Here is a 19,825-nt window from a genome sequence, read left to right as displayed (position 1 = left end):
GGGCTATATTGTGACAGATTTCAGAGGCCCAGCTTTAGAGTTTGGAAAGCAGTAGTAAGCCAGAAAAGAATATTAAATTCAACAGTGATAGGACTGGAACTTCATTTTGGGAATATTATTCTGGTAGAGTATAGTTGAAGCAAAATGAAGATGGAGAACACATCATAGAAATAGCATCTTTTACATTTATTCTCTTAATATCACAGTAAAAAAGTAGCTAAGGAAATTTTGATATTCTAACTGCAAATAATGTCTTTCAGGGTAGGGAGCCATGCAGCTGATGCCTGAAAAATCTATTACTACTACCGTGGCCTGATCCTTTCTTCTTGATTTTGTACAAAGTCCAAAACAAATGTTGGGTGTTTTTATTAAACTCAAAGTTGACTCCAACTCTTTCATCAATATCAGAACTTTATGACTAATATAAACACCAAAAGTCTTCATTTGAGGAAATAAACTCTAATAATTCATGATATAAAATTAAGGAAAGGAAATTCTTTTCATTTCCACTTTTGTGAATGCCTAAGCTCAATTATACATTTATGTCAATGTTGTCAATATTAGGGCTTACAATAAATATAGAAAAGTTAACATCTCTACCACTATATAAACTCTATAAACCGCCATGAATCTAATTAATATGCACTAACATTGGAGTGCCCATTATGTACCAAATGTTTAGGTACTTTTGTAGGTATATCTTCTGTCATCATCAAAGTTTCTCATTTATTTATCACACAAAACCTTTGTAGTATGTATTATGGACCTTAAATTTCAGATGAAATATATAAGGCATAAAGAAACTATTCTATCTGGAATCAGACAGCAATACATTTTAAAGCTAGAATTCAAACCCAGGTCTGTCTGACTGGAGTCTTACTACAGTTCCTACAAGGTGAAGGGATGCGTATTATGGGTGTAGGTTGTGGCTAAGCTTGTCAATTACTTAAAAACGACTATCAAATGAATGCTTGGTTTTTTTTTCCCAAACTAATGGTTTATCTAACTACACCAATTAGGAATTCCCAGAACATCAAAGAGATGTTTGAGAAACTAACAGAAGCCTTGAGACTGGAATGATAAACCTTGAAATATGACACATTGAAGGTCTAACAAATATCATTTGCTACTAAGGAGGATGGCTAAATTGTGGAGGGATGGAAAGCTTCAGAGCCAGGCTGTGTCATCTGGGTGGTCCTTAAGATCCCAAGAGGGTTCTCCATAGAAGACATCTGAAAAGATTTTGGGGATATCCTCCAGCTGCTACAGCTGCTTCTCAGTTGCAAACAGACCTGCAGTCATCCAGCATTTTGTAAAATAAGCCACTTTCCCCACATACCAACCAGTGAGGAGCATGACTGAAGGCTGTCCCAGGTCACTCTACAGAGTGTCCCACGACACACATGGAGTCTTTCTACATGAAGCCTGGATGAGGAGCGTGTCTTCTTGATGAGGTCCCTCCTGGCTGCAGAGCTAGACTCAAGCACATAGCAATAGTCACACTCTTATCCATTAGCTGCAGAAACACCTCTGGGTTGATGGGAAGCAACAAGGGCTAGAGGCTGGATGATCTAGGTTCATGTCCTGGCTATTCTTGTTTCCTTTTTGTTAAGTCATCTGCCCTGACTTCCTGGTAGGGCAAGGATTGCAAAGATCAAATGAGATCATTTTTAGAAGTGCTTTGAAAAGTGCACAGTGGTTCAACCAACTGTATCAATTTGTTTTTGTTGAGATCAGCCCACACCATCTTCATCTTCATCAAAGAAGGCTGTGGTATCTAAAAAAAAGATTTTTTTATAATTTAAGAAGCAACTCTCACTGAATATTCTACCATGACTAGTCAGTCCTTTTTGTTATGGTACACAAACAGAAGGAGTTTCTAGTAAACTAGGGGTGGGAGGGACTAGAGTTCTAGTTGATATGCCTTAGAAACTCACTCTATTTAATCCACTGGGTAGTGACTTTTTGGCTGTTTTTGTTGTTGTTGCTGTTGAGACAGGGTCTTGCTCCCATCGCCCAGGCTGGAGTGCAGCGACAGGATCATGTATCACTGCAGCCTCGACTTCCTGAGCTCAGGTGATCCTCCCACCTCAGCCTTCTGAGTAGCTGGGACTATAAGTGTGCACATCACCACGACTGGCTAATTTTTTGTATTTTAGTAGAGACGGGGTTTCGCCATGTGGCCCAGGCTGGTCTCAAACTCCTAGGCTCAAGCAATCCACCCACCACTTCAGCCTCCCAAAGTGCTAGGATTACAGGCATGAGACACTGAACCTGGCCAACTTTTTTTAAAAGGGATTAATTTTACCTTTGTAAAATGTGGGAAACATATAGTAACATATAGCACATATGCACTTACCCATATACATATTTTTGAACCTTACTGCAAACTGGCCTAAATCAATTTGACTGCTTGGTTTTTAGATTCCTTTTTAAAATTGTGGTGGCCTCCAGCAAGTAAAAATAGATGGTAACTATTTGCTTTTGAACCAGGTTGTACACTACAATGAAAGCAAATTCCAAGTCAAATTCTGCCACATATACAAGTATCCATGGGCAAGAAGCCACAAAAATTATCATACAACCTGCTGCTGTAAATTTGGTGATGTCTCCTCTTTGTCCTTTCAGGAACTCCAAAGCACTGCATCAGAGACAATCTACCACATCTGGTTCTTTTTCTTCCTGTGCACATTACTGAACCACATTTCCCAGAAACCTTACAGTTGGGTTGGGGCAACATGACCATATTCTGATTTGGCACAGAAAATCTCTAACAAGACTTCTTTTTCTTTACCTCCCACCCTGGAGGTCCATTTTAAAGATGGTGGTGTTATAAGATGGTGGTATTAAAAACAGAATGACTCGAGTCTTCAAGTCACCCTTTCGAGGAAGACAGTTGAGGCGGGCTGCCTAGAAAGAAACATCCACTTTGGACTATAGACTAAGTCCAAAAAATAAATTTTGTGTCAAGCCACCAAGATTTGGATTTGTTACAACAGGTAATGCTAATTACCCTAATTAATACAAGCACTTGCTTGAATCTGCTAAGAGAGATACATCAATATTCTCATGGCAAAATCAGCAAACCATCTTGCTGGGTGGGGCCAGGCAAACGACTACTATTGTGTAAGGGAAATGCAGAAATGAATGGAACTCTAGCTGTATTCAGCCGCTCCAAAGTAGCTTGATTTCTGGAGTTGTTGGATTCTTACTCTTTGTCCACGTAAAAATAGAGGGACATGAATAATCTTTCTAGTTAATCACATATTTCACCAATAAAAACATTGCATCTAACATAATCTATGCCAATTAACAAACCCTCTAGTGTGACTATCTGATAACATCATTCTAAGTATTTTTGCTGCCACTTTGAACGTCATAATAAAGTTCTTCAAATAATCACTAACCAGTCTGAATTCCTGCCTAAGACAGAGGTGAAGTTCCAAATATTTAACCACCGGCATGGCACAATCACCAAGAGATGAAAATAGATGTAAATTCTTATGCCAGAGTGGTACCTTCTAGCCTGGATTACTTCAAGTGTTAACTAAGACCCCCTAGGGTAGAGATTAAAGTAATTCATACAGTCACTGTTTATATTGAAGTATTTTAAAAATAAATCACAGACAATATAACAGGTGCCTAATTCACAGCCATCACCCATTTTATTTATTTCTCTGCTCACTCCAAGAAGTACAAGCAAAGGATCATGGGATCTATTCCTAACGGAAAGATTAGATCAATAAAATTAGCCATCTGTCCGTGGAAGTCTTTAAACTCAGGTTGTATTTAAGTATTATGTTTCCAAGTGCCCAGATGTTACAGAAAAGTGCCTGCTGATACAACTCCTTTTGCACAATGTGAGCCACTAAATGGCTAATATAAACTTATTGCACCAAGAAAAATAAATAGCATTAACATTGCATTAAATCTGATTGGGGATTTTGGTTGCCCTGTCAGCAAACACAAGTGTTAAAATTTAAATTGCTCAGGACTTGCAGAGTCAGACAAGAAAGAATTGTCAAGTGTCTCTAGGGGAATAGAGAAGGGGGATACTGAAAATGAGATCAAAGCACTGGGATGCATATCCTTGCTCGGTCTGGTTGGTGAAAGTAATAATAATTACTATGACTATTGTTAGATCATCTTCTGTCCTTAGGTAGCACTTCAGCTCTTTCAAAGCACTAGTCTGCTTTGGATAAGTGGGGTCTTTTGCCAGCTAAGGAAACATCAATAGGAAATGGACTAAGTGAGCCCGGTCTATCTTTCCATGTCCCTAGTAGTGATTCCTGAATTACTCCAACCAACTTATCAGTGAGCAAAACCTGGACCATTTCTTAGCTCTCTGGCTTTACGGAGACTTTCACTGACTCCCAGCAACATATCAGTTTGGATAATTCTGTTTTAGGAACAGTTGCTGCCCTACCACATCCTGCAAAACCTCCCCCAAGACAATTACCAGGCAAAAATCATCCTCATTTTCCAAACCAAAAATCAAGGCATGTGGTTGACCAGAGAGTCTTTCTAATTTGTTAATTCATTTGTCTGAAAAATGTTACAATTCAATACAAATTACATCACATGTAACCATACCTTAATACATATGGAAAAGAATAAAAAGTACATAAAATCACAAATGTCTGTGTTTATTACTTCTGATGCCTGGAAATTAGAAATTCTTCTAGGTTTTTCTTCTTTGTCCAGATTAAACAATCCCAATTTCTCAAATATTGCCTTCAAATGTCAGTCTTCTAATCCTTTTTAATGCCCTGGTACATTACCATATTGGATCTTCCCTGGAACACTATATGATAGGGTCTTTCTTTATCCTATTTTCACAGACGAGTAAACTGAGGATTATGGAGCATATATAACTGACCCACTGTCACCATGTAGCTGTAAAGTGTCAGAACTTGAACCCAAATGTGGGTAACATCAAAATATGTGCTCTCATGCAAGCCTTCATGCTCTACCAAGAGAAACCAGCCTTGAAGGCTGAAAGAACAAGCTTGGGATTGGGGGTGAGGGGAGGTAAGGGGGGAAAACGTTGGTTATATAGAGAACAGCGTGGCTTTTTTATTAACGCCATTGCAAGGTTTCCCTCTTTGACCAGTCAACTTAGAGTCTAAGGGCAGAGTTGTTCTGGTTAAACAGAGATGCCCAGAGCAACGTGTTGTCGTCAGGAGTTACAGCTGGGCGTGGTGGTAGGAAGTGGAGACGATCAGCATAACACAGAATACCTGGTTCGAGGTACCAGGGAGAAGTAGGCAGTAGGGGAGTCCAAACTCTCTTTTGGCATGTCTCAAAGTGTGCATCAAGTCATCTGAGGTTCTTGTTTAAAAAGGCGGGTGCCTGGCATTGCACTCTAAAAACTCACATCCACTTAGTGCAGGAATTACTGCTGAGGGCGGAGACCCGCGCAGAGCCAGCTCTGGAACGTGCGCCCTCTGCTGGCAGAAATTTTGTTTGACTCACCTAAGCCACTCTACATGAGAACCCATGAGGGGTTCTGCAAGGAAGCAAAAGTACCCCCCTCATTTCAGGAGGCTGAAGTTACACCCTGGGGTCCTTCCTTGAAGGGGAGGTCCACAATCAAAGATGGTTTGGGGGAATTTCCTCTAAAAGCTGCCATATCTCCTCACCTTTTCCCTTTTACGATACCTGAAATAGCAGGTGCATCTCTAAGATGTGCAGCTTGACATGTAAAAACAAAGGCAAGGCACACGGGCTTTGAGCGACTCAAAAGATTTTCTGCTGCAATCAAGACATCACATCATGCAGTCAGCTGGGAAACACTACAGTCCCGTTTGCCAGGGTGTGAGGCATGAGAACACAAGGTAGCCACAGGATAGCCCTGGGCAAGCTGGGGTCCCACCTCAGCCTCAGATGCTGAGTCCCAGTCTTCCAGAAATCTAGCCAAAATTACTAGACCACTTTTGGGCTGTAGTAAGCCATGAACAGATGGACAACTATTCCCCAAAGAATGCTAAGGTTATTAAAGCCCTCGGCTCTGGGTAAGAAAAACAAAAAGCACCAATCAGCTCCTTTCTGGCCAAGCCACTCTTCCCTGAGAAGGAATTCAGAAAAACAAGTCTTGCCTCACATTAAACTACACTTACTCCTGACCTTGACTTCTCTGTCCCTTTACCTCACAGAGAATTAATGGAAAGAAAGAGTGAGACAAACAATGAGAGATGGAGTCAGAGAGAGAGGTGCTTCCTAATGAAGATTAAACACGATGTTGAAACCCATAGGAGGGGAGGCAGGCTGACGGAGTGAAGAATCAGAGGAAAACATGTCTGTCTGCCTGAATTACTTGGGGCGCTAGGAGTTGGGTGTTGGGGATGCGTGTGCTACGTCTCTAGCCCCTAGCTTCTAGTGCCCCATAGGTTTTGTGAGCTAGAGATTTCCCGGAGAAATGAGACAGCCTGAATCAGCACTGCGATATGGAGTACAGTGGACTGGAAAGGGGACAGGAAGGAACACACGGATGAGAGAATCTCCCCCAAAAGCCACGCTTTGGGAAGAGGGTTTGGATGAAAGCTATAAGCGAGGAAGTAACCAGTCTCTTGTGAATTCCAGGTAGATCAAGGTGGCATGGGGGAAGTAGACCAGGGTGACCCCTGATCCCTGGCCACCGCCCATTAGCCATTCAGCCTCACACTAGCAGCAGCAGAATGCCACTAGAGGTGCATGTATCTCTACCAGCAACCAACAAGGTGTATTGCCCACAAGCTAACTCTTCTCTTCCAGCCTTTTCTTTTTGCTTCCTGACTTTCCTTACATCTTTATTCTAGTTTGATTCTACCACTAGAGAAATGTTGAGAAAGTGGAAAGAAAAAGATGAGAGAGCTGCATCTTGCTAAGGATGACTGTGGACGCCCAGATCCTCCAGGGAAAACCTTGAACTCTGAACGCTGATTTGACCTTCTCCCACTGACCCTGGGACCTCAGGCAAACTGGACAGGCAGGAGAAAAGGCAGGACCCGTGCAGTTCTCCAGCTCCTCTAGTGCCAGAGAGTTAATAAATGTCAGGAGACTTGTCTACATAAACAAAGAGCAACCCCAGGCTCTAGGCCTGGGAGCACCGGTCTTTAACCCCAGGAACCCTTCCCAGACATGCCACGGCAGTCAGCCCTAAGTCTGACTTCACTGACAGAAGCTTGTAGAGAGACAAAGATCTATACCCTATCTACTGCATAGAAATGAGGATGTCTTCACGGCGCCAGCCACTGTGGCCTGAGAGCTACAGCAAGGCTTCCAAGCTGGAGATGGCTTTGCCTCTGACGTACCACCTCCCACCACCAAGCATAAGAGTGCTTAGAAAATAAAGCCAAGATAGCCATACAAAAGCAAATAAACCTCGACTTATATCTCACACCTCATACAAAATTAACTCAAAATGAATTATAGACCTAAATGTAAAACCTAAAAAACTTCTGCAACAAAACATAGGGAAACATCTTTGCAGCCACGGGTTAAGCTTTCAAAAAAACAGCGTGAGCGATTTAAAAAACTGATAAATTAGACCTTATCAAAATGTAAATCTTCTGCATTTTGAAAGACATCATTAAGAAAATAAAAAAGACAAGCCACATACTAGAAGCTGAGATTCACAAAACACAGATCTTATAAAGGACTTGCATCCAGAATATACAAAAAACACTTAAAACTCAATCATAAGAAAATAAACATCCCAATTTTTTTTTCTTTCTTTTTTTTGAGACAGTCTTCCTTTGTCACCCAGGCTGAAGTGCAGTGGTGCAATCTTGGCGCACGGTAACCTCCGTCTCCAAGGGTAAAGTGATTCTTGTGCCTCAGCCTCCCAAGTAGCTGGGACTACAGGCATGCACCACCAAGCCCGGCTAATTTTTGTATTTTTTGTAGAGCTGGAGTTTCGCCATGTTGGCCAGGCTGGTCTCGAACTCCTGGCTTCAAGTGATCCTCCCACCTTGGCCTTCCAAAGTGCTGGGATTACAGGCATGGGCCACCAAGCCTGGCAAACATCCCAATTTTTAAAAATCAGCCAAAGATTTAAACAAAGATTTCACCAAAGAAAAGATGGCAGATAAATAATTTTTTTAAATGTTCAATATAATTAGTCATTAGAGAAATGCAAATTAAAACTGTGATGACATACTATTACATGCTTTTTATAATAGAATCGCTAAAACGAAACGGAAAAAACGACTCTACCAAGTGTTGTAGAGGATTAGGAGCAGCTAGAACATTCATACATTGTATGAATGTAAGATGGTACAGCCACTTTGGAAAACAGTTTGGTGATTTCTTATCCAGTTCAACATACACCTGCCATGTGACGCAGTGATCCCACTCCTGTTTACCAAGAGAAATGGAAACATATATCTTCCAAAGACTTATATGTGCACGTGTCTAGGAACTATATTCATAATAGCCTAAAACTGAAAACAACTTGAAAGTCCACTAACTAGCAAATGGTTAAACAAACTGGAATTTCAACGCACAACTACTCAACAATAAGAAAGGAACAAACTTCCAATATATGCAAAAACATGGATGCATCTTCCGGATGCAAAATATGACATTCTGGAAGAGGCAAAACTGCAGGGATGGAAGTTAGATCAGTGGTTACCAGGGGCCGGGAGGGAGTCATTTTTCTACAAACGGACACAAGGGAATCTGTAAGGATGATGGAAGTGTTCTATATATTTCTATTCCGGTGGTGATTACATTGCTGTGTATGTTTGTTAGGGCTCATCAAACTGTAGACTTATGAAATTTATTGTATATAAATTATACGTCAATAAATCTGACTTTAAAATGATAATAAGGACAAGAGTTAGCATTATGCCTGCGGGAATGAAGTGACTTGTGGCATGCTGGTTCCCGCAGTTGTCTGGATTTTCCCCTCCCTTCTTCCTGCCCCACCACAGAAGAATGGCAGTCCTCCTGCACTTTCTGGTGAGACTCAGGTGATGGGACAAGCACTAGGCGAGAGACCACTCAGGAGGGTGGGAGGTCTAGGTACTAGTTCCAGTTCAGCTTCTGATGTTAACTGGGGCAAGTCACTGAGTCACCCTCAACCTCACTGCAAAATGAGGATTTTTCACTTCCTTCCAGGCCTATGATTCTAACTTGTAGTCTGAAAAGGAATGAAGGCTATCCAACACGTTGTGTTTCCACACCGTGAAGGTCTGGGGAAAGGACAGGGCCCTAAACCCTCCCATTCTTCGGTGACCCCTTTTTCTACCTTCAGGTACTCTAGTGGGCCCTCTGGCCCTCACAAGCCTTAATCCTCAGGAGTTCAACAAGAGAAGCAAGTGGTTCATCATCACACCATAAGGCCACACCCTGTGATTCGTATAAATGAGGCCAGTAGACAGTAGCTTCCAAAACTTTTTCAGTATCATAAGCGTTCTGTTGTGTTAGGAGGCATGGGCATATCCCATTTACAAATGTTTAAGAGCAACACAGGATCCCCACACAAAACAGCAGCCTCCACCTAGCCTCCAGTATCAGACCCACGGGAGCTCCACTCTTCAACCTCCAGGAAGACACCCTACAAGACATGCTACACACCTCTGCAAACACAGTGTTCTGGACTCAGTTTCTGGTCCTGAATATCAGAGCTGAAATTTCCATTCCACCGCTTACTAGTTGTGTGACCTTGAGTGAGATATTTAACCTCTCTAAACCACAATTTCTCCTTCAGAAAAAAAAGGGATAATAATAGTCCCCATCTCCCAGGGCTATTGGGTTGATTAAATAAATCACTATGCATCCAGTTCTTAGAACAGTGTAGCAAGCACTTAGTGTTCGTTATTATGATTTAATTTAACTTAATTTGAAAACTGTCATTTCTTGTAAGTCTTGGCAAATGCAGAGGTTTCTTTATTAATGTTCAGTGTCAAAAGATGAGCTATCTTGGGGTGAAGAGAAAGGTTGCTTGTGTTGAACCCAAACTAGACTCAGACTTGAAGCTGCTACTCGGTTTTTTCTCACCAGAGGTAGGTGGGGATGGGGAATTTGCAGGTTGATTTTGAATCCAAGACTTCTCCAACAATGCTGTACTTATCAAAAGTAGACTTAGGAGTATGAGAAGACAGGGAGGGTCATCCAAATAAAACAGAAGCGCTCCAGTATGCCTGCACAGTGGCCACGATACCTTCAAAGTACTATATATGAACCAATTTCTGTTGAGGAAACAAGGTACAAAGAAACTCCCATATGGATACTAGCAGGATTTGCTGGTGTCTGGGGAAAATTATAAATCAGCTGGTTGCTGCTCACATCAGAGCCAAGCAGGGCACATTCAGTTTTTTAATCTGGACCAATTTTCCGGATCAAAAACTAGTCTTTCCAAGGGATGTAAATGCAGGAGGGAAATTTCCCCTGAAGTTTATGAAGTAGCCGTCATTTTAATCTGAGAAGTTTTCCAACCTGAAAGCCAGTGTCTGGATAAAATTATAAAGTAATAAAAATAAAACTCTTCTAGGTTGAACCTAAACACTTCTATCTCAAATTTTATGTAATTAATACGCCAAAGTATTTAAGAGGTGGTGTTTCCACTATCAAAACCCCATCTATGCTTCAGATAAAACCAAAGAGGTCAGCATGGCATATACCTGATATGAATATCAGAATGAGACCCTGAATGAATCAGGTAGAAAATCTTTTTAGGAGAAGAACTACAAAAAATAAGAAAGAAAATATGGTGACCCATATGAGCAGTTTTATACTACAGGTTTTTATAAAATACTTCTTAAAAATTCCCGTTAAATGGATTAAAATATATCCTTAAAAAAGCATTGCATACAATGTTCATGCTTTAAAACTGTAGATATAACTACGCTTTGTTTAAAAATTGTGACAATTAATGGGTTATTTCATGTGAATAAATCTGCAAAATGCAATTGATCGTGATGTGGTTATCTTAAGGAGGAAAGTTAGAAAGAAGCCCTTCACTGAAATCCTTGAAGGTGTGTGTATGTGTGCATGCAGGAAGAGAAACAGTTTAATGTGATATTACCTTGGACTGAAGCTATTATCTCCAAAATGAATTGAAGAGCTCATCAGTGGAATGGCTCATAATTTAAATATGGTGTAGATTATGATAACGACCTTAGATTTCAAAGGAGGTAACAAGTGCTGGTAGTAAGAGATACAGCGCAAAGACTGAGAGTGTTTCCAGAGCCGAAATGCAACAAGTCATATTTCCAGATAGAGAGTTCCAATGTGAAAATATTTAAGCATCCACATGGGATCCGGCTAAGACGATTTTCTTCGCCCTCTGATAAATTTTCCTAGCTTTGTCTCTTTCTTACAGAAACGTTTGTGAAGACAAACTGCACTTTCTGTGAGGTTTTGCAGACTGCATTCAAATAAAAGTTACATTGTTTTCCATTGTTCATAAGATATAATTAATCCCATAAGACAACCTCCCTTACAAAGTAAGCTAAGACAAAACAGATTTTTCAGAATTCTAAATATGGTCCCAGCAGAAAATAATAAAAATCGTTATTTGGGAAACAATGTTTAGAACTTCATTGTTTAGAATGTTCTACTTTGAATAATCTCACAACATAGGCCAAATCAAAGTAGACCAAAATAAACGAAGACTTTTTACCTATATGAAGCTAGAGGAAATACACGTTATGGTTTCAAGTTCTCCCCCAATCCTCAATCCCTTATAACAAGCTGCAACGCACATATCTTTGTTTAAATAGCAGAGCAAAGACAGGAGTTCAAAACACGGTAAAATTAACCCACTGGGTGCTTCCTTCTGAACAAACGGCCCCAGAGTGGAAGAGAATGCTAAGAGCAGAGTCCACATCCCTGCACAGTGCGTGGGCAGGACCGGAGATGGGCAAAGGGGGCTCCAGGCAGCCCTTAAGACACTTAACAGGAAATGGCTGAGCTCTGGACACTATGAATTCAGTAAGATGTTTGGAGACGCAGGAGGGGCCGGTTTGACTCCTCTGCACCGTTGCCATCCTCTGTAATTGAGACAGCACGATCGCTGTCCCAACTCTCAGCTCTCTGCGGTCAAACACGGGGACCACCACCTCTACTGTGTCTGGAAAACTGATCATTCTTTTAACAAATAAATATCCCTAGGGTCGCCCGGGGGCGGGGGAGGGCGAGGTTCGCGTCTTTTCTCAGCTCCTGGCAGAGCTGAAGCGAGTTAAGCCGACGCTGGTCGGGAAGAAGGAGGCGGTGCGCTGCCGGCTCTGTGTCCTCGCCCGGGAGCCCAGCAGGGGCGCTCCGGGCGTGGTGGCTCCGGGCGGAGGAGCGCATTACCTGGTTTTCGGATGGCCGCTCGGAGCGACACCGCGCCGGGTCCGAGGCTGGAAGCCAGGAGCAGGAGCCGGAGCAAGACGCCTAGGATTAAATCCATTTTGCCGCCGGCGCCTGCAAAGTTTCACCAAGTCCCGGGCGCACAGGGAAAGGGCGTCTCCGGGGGCGCGTTGGGGACGCAGCCCCCGCGGATCCCCGGGCCAGCGCGAGGAGGTGGGGGGTTTCGGGGTCTGGGCCCGGAACCACGGGGCAGTTCCAAGAGGCAGGACTGCAGCCGGGAGGTCGGCGTGCGGGAGTGAAGCCTGCTGCAAGCTGCAGGGCTTTTCGCGGGGGCGGGGGCGACGAAGGAGGCGGACGGGGAGGGAAGGGCTGGCCGCGGGAAGGAGGGAGGCTCGACCGGCCCGGGGATGAAATTACAATCGAGTGGAATTGAGAGGGGCAGGCCCTGAAACGTTCACTCCTCGCCCACCTCGGAAGCAGAGAGACCGCCCCTCACCCTCTCTAGCGACCCCCAGCGTAGCCGTTCCTGGCTGGTGACCTAGATTGGGGACCTGGGAGGGACCGACTTCAAGCACTGGAGACGCAAGGCAGGAGTTAGGCGACTGCGGGTCGAGGACCCTCCGCGGTCCTCACCCTGAAATCTTGGGACGTCCCTCACTCCACCCGGGCCCTCCTCCTGCCGCGCCCCTCTAGGTCGCCTCCACCCAGCCTGGCGACTTTTTCTAACACCTCAAAGGTTGCTATAGTTCGTCCAGAGCACTTGGAGGAGCGAGGGGTAGACCAGGGTCTGTGATTTGCAAGTGGGGTGGGGGGTGAGAGGAAGAGCGGCGGGGCCGGCCGGGTCTGAGGCGCTAAGAAGATAAATGGGATTTAAGGCGCGCAGATGGAGAGCTGAGGCCAGGCGGCTCAGACGCGGACGCCGGGTGGAGATTAAGGCCCGGAGCGGGGGAGTGGGAGCCCTTACCGGCAGACGAAGGCAACTTGAGACCCTCCTGGGGAGGAGATGAAACTCCAAGTTAAGCCTAGCTTCTCACGGAGGGACGCGAGCTCGAGTCCTCCGGCGTACTGAGAAGAGCACCCGGCGGCGCCCAGATGGGGCTGGGGCTGGGGGCCAGAGCGGGGTCCTGGCCTCTGATCCCGGGATCGGGCTTCCTGGGTTGTCTCCCTGAGAGGAGAAAGACTCTTTCTCTTCCGCTGAATTTGCTGCCCCAGAACTCAATAAAATGTACCTTTTGCCAGATTTTGCGGTAGTGCCCGTAGAGGGGAAACCTTGGGACCCACGTCCCGTTGCATACTGGCGTTCTGACCTCCAAACCAGCGAGAAGAGAAAACAGATACAATAAATAAACCAAGAGGGAATAAACTTAGAGGCAAACGCGGCCCTCTCCAGTTCCTGAGGAAAGATCAAAGGCCCTAGGAAGTGCCCCGCAGAGGAAATGTGCAGTCACCAGCAAGAGGACTGCGCCCGACCCCGCCCCACCTTGCAGCGCTGCCAGGACTCGGTGAGCGTCCTGGTTCTTCACAGTTAGCCTATGTTTGGGAGCGCCGGAGGAAACAATGCTGACTGATATATTCTTCTCCCCTCCCCAGCCCCCCAAACACACACACAGGATTTCTACTCCTCTTTTAAGAATGAAATATCCCCTGGCTGGAGAGTTTGTAATGAGCTCAGTCTTGTCAGTTAACAAAGCTGAGTATGTTCCCTTATGTGTTGGCATTTTCAAGTGTGCAACTGTCTGTTCCAAATAAATTCAAAGTCCCCTCCAACTTGAGTATTTGGAAGTCTTAGCTGTGACACCAGAGCTTGTCCTCTTACACAGAACTGGAGCAAAGTTCAGACAGGACTATGCTCTTCACTTCCAAGGTGACCCGTAAAGCCGGTGGCTAAGCTAAGCAAAGTGACTGCCTCCGAAGCTGCTAGTCTCTAAGGTACCAAAATCATAGACCTTTTAGCATTACCAGGAGCCCTAAAGGTCGTCTAGGCCCTGCCTCCACTCCACACAGGATCTGCTTTCAGCATTGGTGGTGGGTGGCGCCACCTCCCTTTGAACTCCACCTGTGTCAGAGAGCTCCTCCAGCCTCCAGCGCCAGCTGGGAAGTTGTTGGAGGCCTTTCTTTAGGCAAAAGTGTTTTCTTATCTCAGACTTAATGTGGCACCCAGAACCAAGCGAGTGTTGCAATGCAGATGCCTCCCATGCAGGCTTTCCTACTTAAAAATGATTCTCTGTGATGCAGAAACTGGAAGTAATAATAATCATTGATATTATGCCTACCATTTATTTAACGTCTCCTATGTACCAAACCCTCTTTGAAGTGCATTTTATCCCAATAACAACCATACCAGGAAGATACTGTTATTACTATTCTCGCCTTTTACAGATGAGGAAGCTGAAGCAGGGAAAGATTAAGAAACTTGCCCAAGGTCATGCAGCTCCCATGCAGTGGGGTCTGGTTCTAGCCTTCAGGCTTTTAAGAAGACAATGTGGAAAGTAAATACAGCAGTGGACCAAGAGAATCAGGAGATGTGGGTGTTTAATCCTAGGCTCTGCGTATAGTGTGCCTTGGTAAAAATGAATGGGCTGGATGAAACAATCAGTAAATTCCAGGTTTTGCTTTCTCTTTATTAGCTGATAAAACAGCACCATCTAATCTAAGCTACCTTTAATCCGAATGTGCCTTTTAAAAGACCTGTGCAAATTGTCCATTGCAAATTTCGCAAGCCTGGGCTTCAGCCTTCTTGCCGATGTCCTCCACATGTGCCCACAACACCCTGGCATCCCTGGCCCTGTGCCTCCCTTCCATTTTTTGCAGATGGCCATAGGTGACTTGGGAAACAGGCTTGGTTTCTTCAGAGGCCCCTCTTGTTTGTTCCTTGGGGGCATTACATTAGATTATATTGTTGTACTTTACCTCTAAGGGCCTGTACACACTCTGGATTATCAGGCTATTGAGGTAAGACCTTATTTCACAAAATCCGTTTCAAATCTAGGGCACATGTTGCATCAAACTTACTCGCTTCCTTTGCAGTTCAAATCACATCCTCCAAGGTTCCCTCTCCTTCCAGTTTGATAACCAACTATGGCATTTGTAAATGTGACCAAAGACAAATAGAACACTTGCCTTTCACTCTCTTCCTGCTTTCTGAGAGGAGGGAAACTAAAGAGGGGCCAAGGGGCTTTGAATGTTTCAAAAAAAAAAATGTGTTCAAATTCACTGGAGGTCTAAACTCAATTAATAAGGTCACCAGCAGAAGAGTGACCTGCCTACTTTGCTCATTATCATGGAAGAGGAATCTGACCTTTCCTGCATGGAATAGATTTGGAGGCTGGTAGAAGAAAGTAAAGGCAAACTTATCAATTATAGAATGTTTATTAAGACTCTAAGTGAAAGTGACAAAGAGGCAGCAGCCAAGAATCATTTTTTGATTTATTTTTCTAAATTGGTTATGGGTACATGTAAAATTTGAAATGTGGATCAGGCAGAATGTATAGTGAAAAGTAAGTTTCCTTTTCTTCCTTCTACCATCACCAGTTTCTTGGATATCCTTCTAGAGATGGTCTATGAATGGACAAGCTAATTATATACACATGTATTTAACACAACCAAGAGCATCTTCTACACACTTCTTAACCGGATGATCCTTCCAAATCAGCAGATACAGATCTGCCTCCTTACTAACTGCTGAATATTCTACTGTGTGATGTGTAATTTATTTGTTCTTTCTTCTGTTGTTTCCAATTATTATAAACAGCATGGCATGAATGACGCTGAATGTGTAATAGGTTGCACATGTTATAATAGACTGTAGCATTCATTTCTAGACTAACTATGCTCGGTCAAACAGTAAATGCCTTTTCAATTTTGATAATTTGCCTAAATTTCCTCCCAAGGAGGTTGTACTAATTTACACCCCAATAAGCAGAATATGTGCCTAATTCCATGAACTCTCACCAACATAGTGTCTTATCAAACTAGAAACATAAATTTACATATATTTATATGTTACATTTTAATCAACATACAACATACAAAAGTATCAAATAATAAGTGTACCACTTGATGAATTATAGCAAAGTGAGCACACTTGTATAACGTTTATTAACTACTGCCCAGATCAAGGAATAAGATATGACCAGCACCCCCACAAAGCCCTCCTCATGCTTCCTCTCCAGAAGTGTATATTTTTGAAGAAGGATGAGGGATGAGAATTCAAACCTCCCATTTACTTTTAAGTAAAACACACAAATAAAAGTAGATCAGTAAAAATAAGTAAACACTTTCCCTACTCCAATGTAAAACAAATATTGAGACTGAATCCCATTATGTGTAAGGCTCTGTGCTAAGAGCAGAAATAATATATTAGAGAAAATGTAGCAATGTTTTTTGCACTCAAGAAGACTACAAATTTGTTGGGAGATGAAGACAGTTGCACTGCCAATTATTCCATAAAGCAGAACAAAGGAAGCCCTAAATAAGAGTGCAAATAATGTGCTATTGGGTTGAGTGACAAAGACCCTGTATTACAAATGATAACATATATAATAATATACTGTATAATGCATAGCCATCTGCTATGCATTATGTCCTCCTTGCTTATACTTGATTATACTTAAGTATGTAATCAATGGACTGACAAAACAAACGTGTGTAATAAGCCCCCAGATCAAGACATAAAACAATACCAGTACCCCAGAAGCCTTTCATTCTTCCTACTAACCGTAACCTACCCCACAACCAAATAGGTAACAATTTTCCTGATTTCTAGCACCTAGATTATTTTGGCCTGGTTTTGAACTTTATATAGATGGAATCATGCAGTAATGTAATCATTTATGCCTCTTTTACTCAACATTATGTTTGAAAAAATTCATCCAAGTTGTGTAGTTATTCATGTTCATTGCTGTGTAGTATTCCATTATATAAATGTATCACAATTTGTTTATCCATTTTACTCCTGATAGACATTTGGATTGTTTCTAGTTTGGAACTACAACCAAAGATGTTGCTGTGAACAAAGATGTTGTTGTATGTGTCTTTGGCAGATGTATGTATATGTATCTGCTGTGTATACCTGTGAGCAGAATTATTAGGTTATATGATAGGCATATGTTTAGGTTTGGAAGGTATTGTTAGACTTTTCCAAAGTGGCTATATTCATTTACACTCCCATCAAAGTATATGAGAGTTCTAGTCATTCAAAAATCATACCAACGCTTGATGTTGTTTGTCTTTTTCATTTTAGCCATTTTGGTGCATGTTAATAATACCACATGGTGGTTTTGACTTGTGTTTCCTTGAAAACAAGTCAAGCACCTTGTCACTTCTTTATTGGTTATTGTATATCCTATTTCGTAAGGTGCCTATTCATTCTTTTGCCCATTTTCTATTGGGTTGCCTACTTATTTCTTATTGATTTGTGGAAGTTCTTCATATATTCTGGATACAATTCAGAGGAGTTTTTCTGTTGTAGTTGAATATATTGGTAATATTTTCTCCACTCTGTCTTGTCTTTTAACTCTCCTGATGACTTTTAATGAACAGAAACCCTAGTTTTAATGTAGTATGATTGATCCATTTTTTTCATTTACGGCTAGCAATTTGCCCCAGGTCACAAAGACATTATCCCATGTTTTCTTTGAAAAGCTTTATTGCTTACCTTCTACATTTAGATCTGCAATAGATTTTTATGTATGATGTGAGGTAGTGCTCACAGCCTTTTTAACTGGATGCTCCCTCCTGATTTTGATATGGGCAGCTGCAGCCAAGATGAGGCTCAGGGCTAAAGCTGGGACTACACATCTCACCTGGGATAAGCCCTCTAGTTTGCCACCCTGCATTATATGTTTTGGATGAAGCTCTATGTGTTTACAACAAAGCCGATCTGCCCCCAAATAACTCACTTAATTAAGTATTTTACAAATGTCTTCATGAAATTTCTGTCATTTGAAATACTCCCATGGGTTAAAACTATGACTTATTTATGACTTATAGCCCTTCTATTCCAAAAATCATGGGAGAGAAATGTTTTAAGAACTTTTATCCAGGTGGTCCCTCTTAAAATGGACATATGTTTCCTGAAGGGGAAGGAAGGACTCATGAATACTGTGCCTGTTAACACAGTGGGGACTCATTTATTAGCTCATTTAGCTGTCACCTAGGACAGCAGCTCCAGGGTCTACAGCAAGTAGAATAATACATGAGTTTAATGGTAATTTGGGAAGGAAAATTTTCAGAATCTAGGATATGGATTGTTAGTAATAGCAAAACCCTGAAAGCAAAAAAGGCAACCATCATTGGAGAAGAGACTGGTAAAATAAATTGTGGAATGCAGTAGAGCACTCTGCAGCTGTTTTAAAAAGATGGGCTTTGGCCAGGTGCGGTGGGTGGCTTATGCCTGTAATCCCAGCACTTTGAGAGGCCCAGGCGGGTGGATCACTTGAAGTCAAGAATTCGAGACCAGCCTGGCCAACGTGGTGAAACTCTGTCTCTACTAAAAATACAAAAATTAGTCAGGCGTGGTGGCAGGCGCCTGTAGTCCCAGCTATTTGGGAGTCTGAGGCAGGAGAATTGCCTCAATCTGGGAGACAGAGGTTGCAGCAGGCCTAAATCATGCCACTGCACTCCAGCCTAGGCAATAGAGCAAAACTCCATCTCAAAAATAAAACATAAATCTGCTTAGAGCTTCGTGTGCTGCAAGGAACAAAGTGAATCCAGCAAATTTGGACAGTGCAAATGTGTTAATAGAGTGTGAGAAGAGGACTGGAGTGTCTGAGGTGAATGGGGGAAATTAGCATTGTGTTAGTTTTCACTGCTTATGTTTTTAATCACGGGAAAGTCTGTTTGGGTTAAAAAGAAAATATGAATGAATGTTAAAAGAATATAGGGCAGTCTAGGTGGAGTGCTTGGTGGGACAGGAAGAATGATAGGATCTGAAAAACCAAGAGACGAGATATAGATCCTGGATACCTTAGGAGAAAGAGAGGATGAAGAGATGGAGACCAGCACTCCCAAGGGGGACGTGGGCATGAAAAGCAGACCTCACAAGTTATATGGTTCTGTCTAGAGCTGCCAGACTGGATAAGAAAGAAAGATAGACATGCACACAACAGGGTCTCTCCCTGTATTTTCAGGAATATGGAGAAGCCGTCGTCTTCCTGAAAATACAGGGAGACCCCCTGTCTTGTGCATGTTTTGAAGATGTGAGGGATTCTCCAGGGTCCTGTGACCTCTACCTAACCGTGAACCACACAGGACACAACAGAACGAGAGAGCCCCAAAGTGGCCACATGCAACTGCATACCATACTAACAGGCATCTATTTGGAGACTCACACACAATTTCAAACGTAGGGCTAGTTTGTGAAATGACACGGCAGCAAGGAGATCTCCATGGAGTAGAGGTCAGGAGATCTGCACTCTCGTTCCATCTCTGTCACTATTGTCAGTGGGACTTTAGCAATTCCATCAACCACTCTATCCCTTATTCTTCCCCTCTGGGAATTGAAGATGTCAGATAAAATGCCGTCTCAGTCTGTCCCAAGGCTCAT

General features: G+C 42.7%; 1 protein-coding gene across 3 annotated transcripts in view; it reads right to left on the bottom strand.

Annotated features, from left to right (window-relative positions):
- EGFLAM (EGF like, fibronectin type III and laminin G domains) overlaps nt 1-13,321 on the bottom strand; it is a 198,078-nt gene extending 184,757 nt beyond the window's left edge. For 2 of the 3 annotated variants that reach the window (XM_031666118.1, XM_031666121.1), the window contains exon 1: nt 12,283-12,721. In XM_031666118.1, coding sequence (XP_031521978.1) covers nt 12,283-12,379 — 97 coding nt within the window. In that variant the 5' untranslated portion in view covers nt 12,380-12,721. Of the gene's footprint in view, nt 1-12,282; nt 12,722-13,243 lie in introns of those variants that run through there. The other variant, XM_031666120.1, reaches the window with a different exon arrangement.
- Nucleotides 13,322-19,825: the final 6,504 nt, after the last annotated feature.

Source organism: Papio anubis, chromosome 5, assembly GCF_008728515.1.
Source record: "Papio anubis isolate 15944 chromosome 5, Panubis1.0, whole genome shotgun sequence".
Lineage (NCBI taxonomy): Eukaryota > Metazoa > Chordata > Mammalia > Primates > Cercopithecidae > Papio > Papio anubis.
The sequence above is the reverse complement of the archived record's forward strand: the minus strand, read 5'-3'. Positions and strand labels throughout refer to the sequence as shown.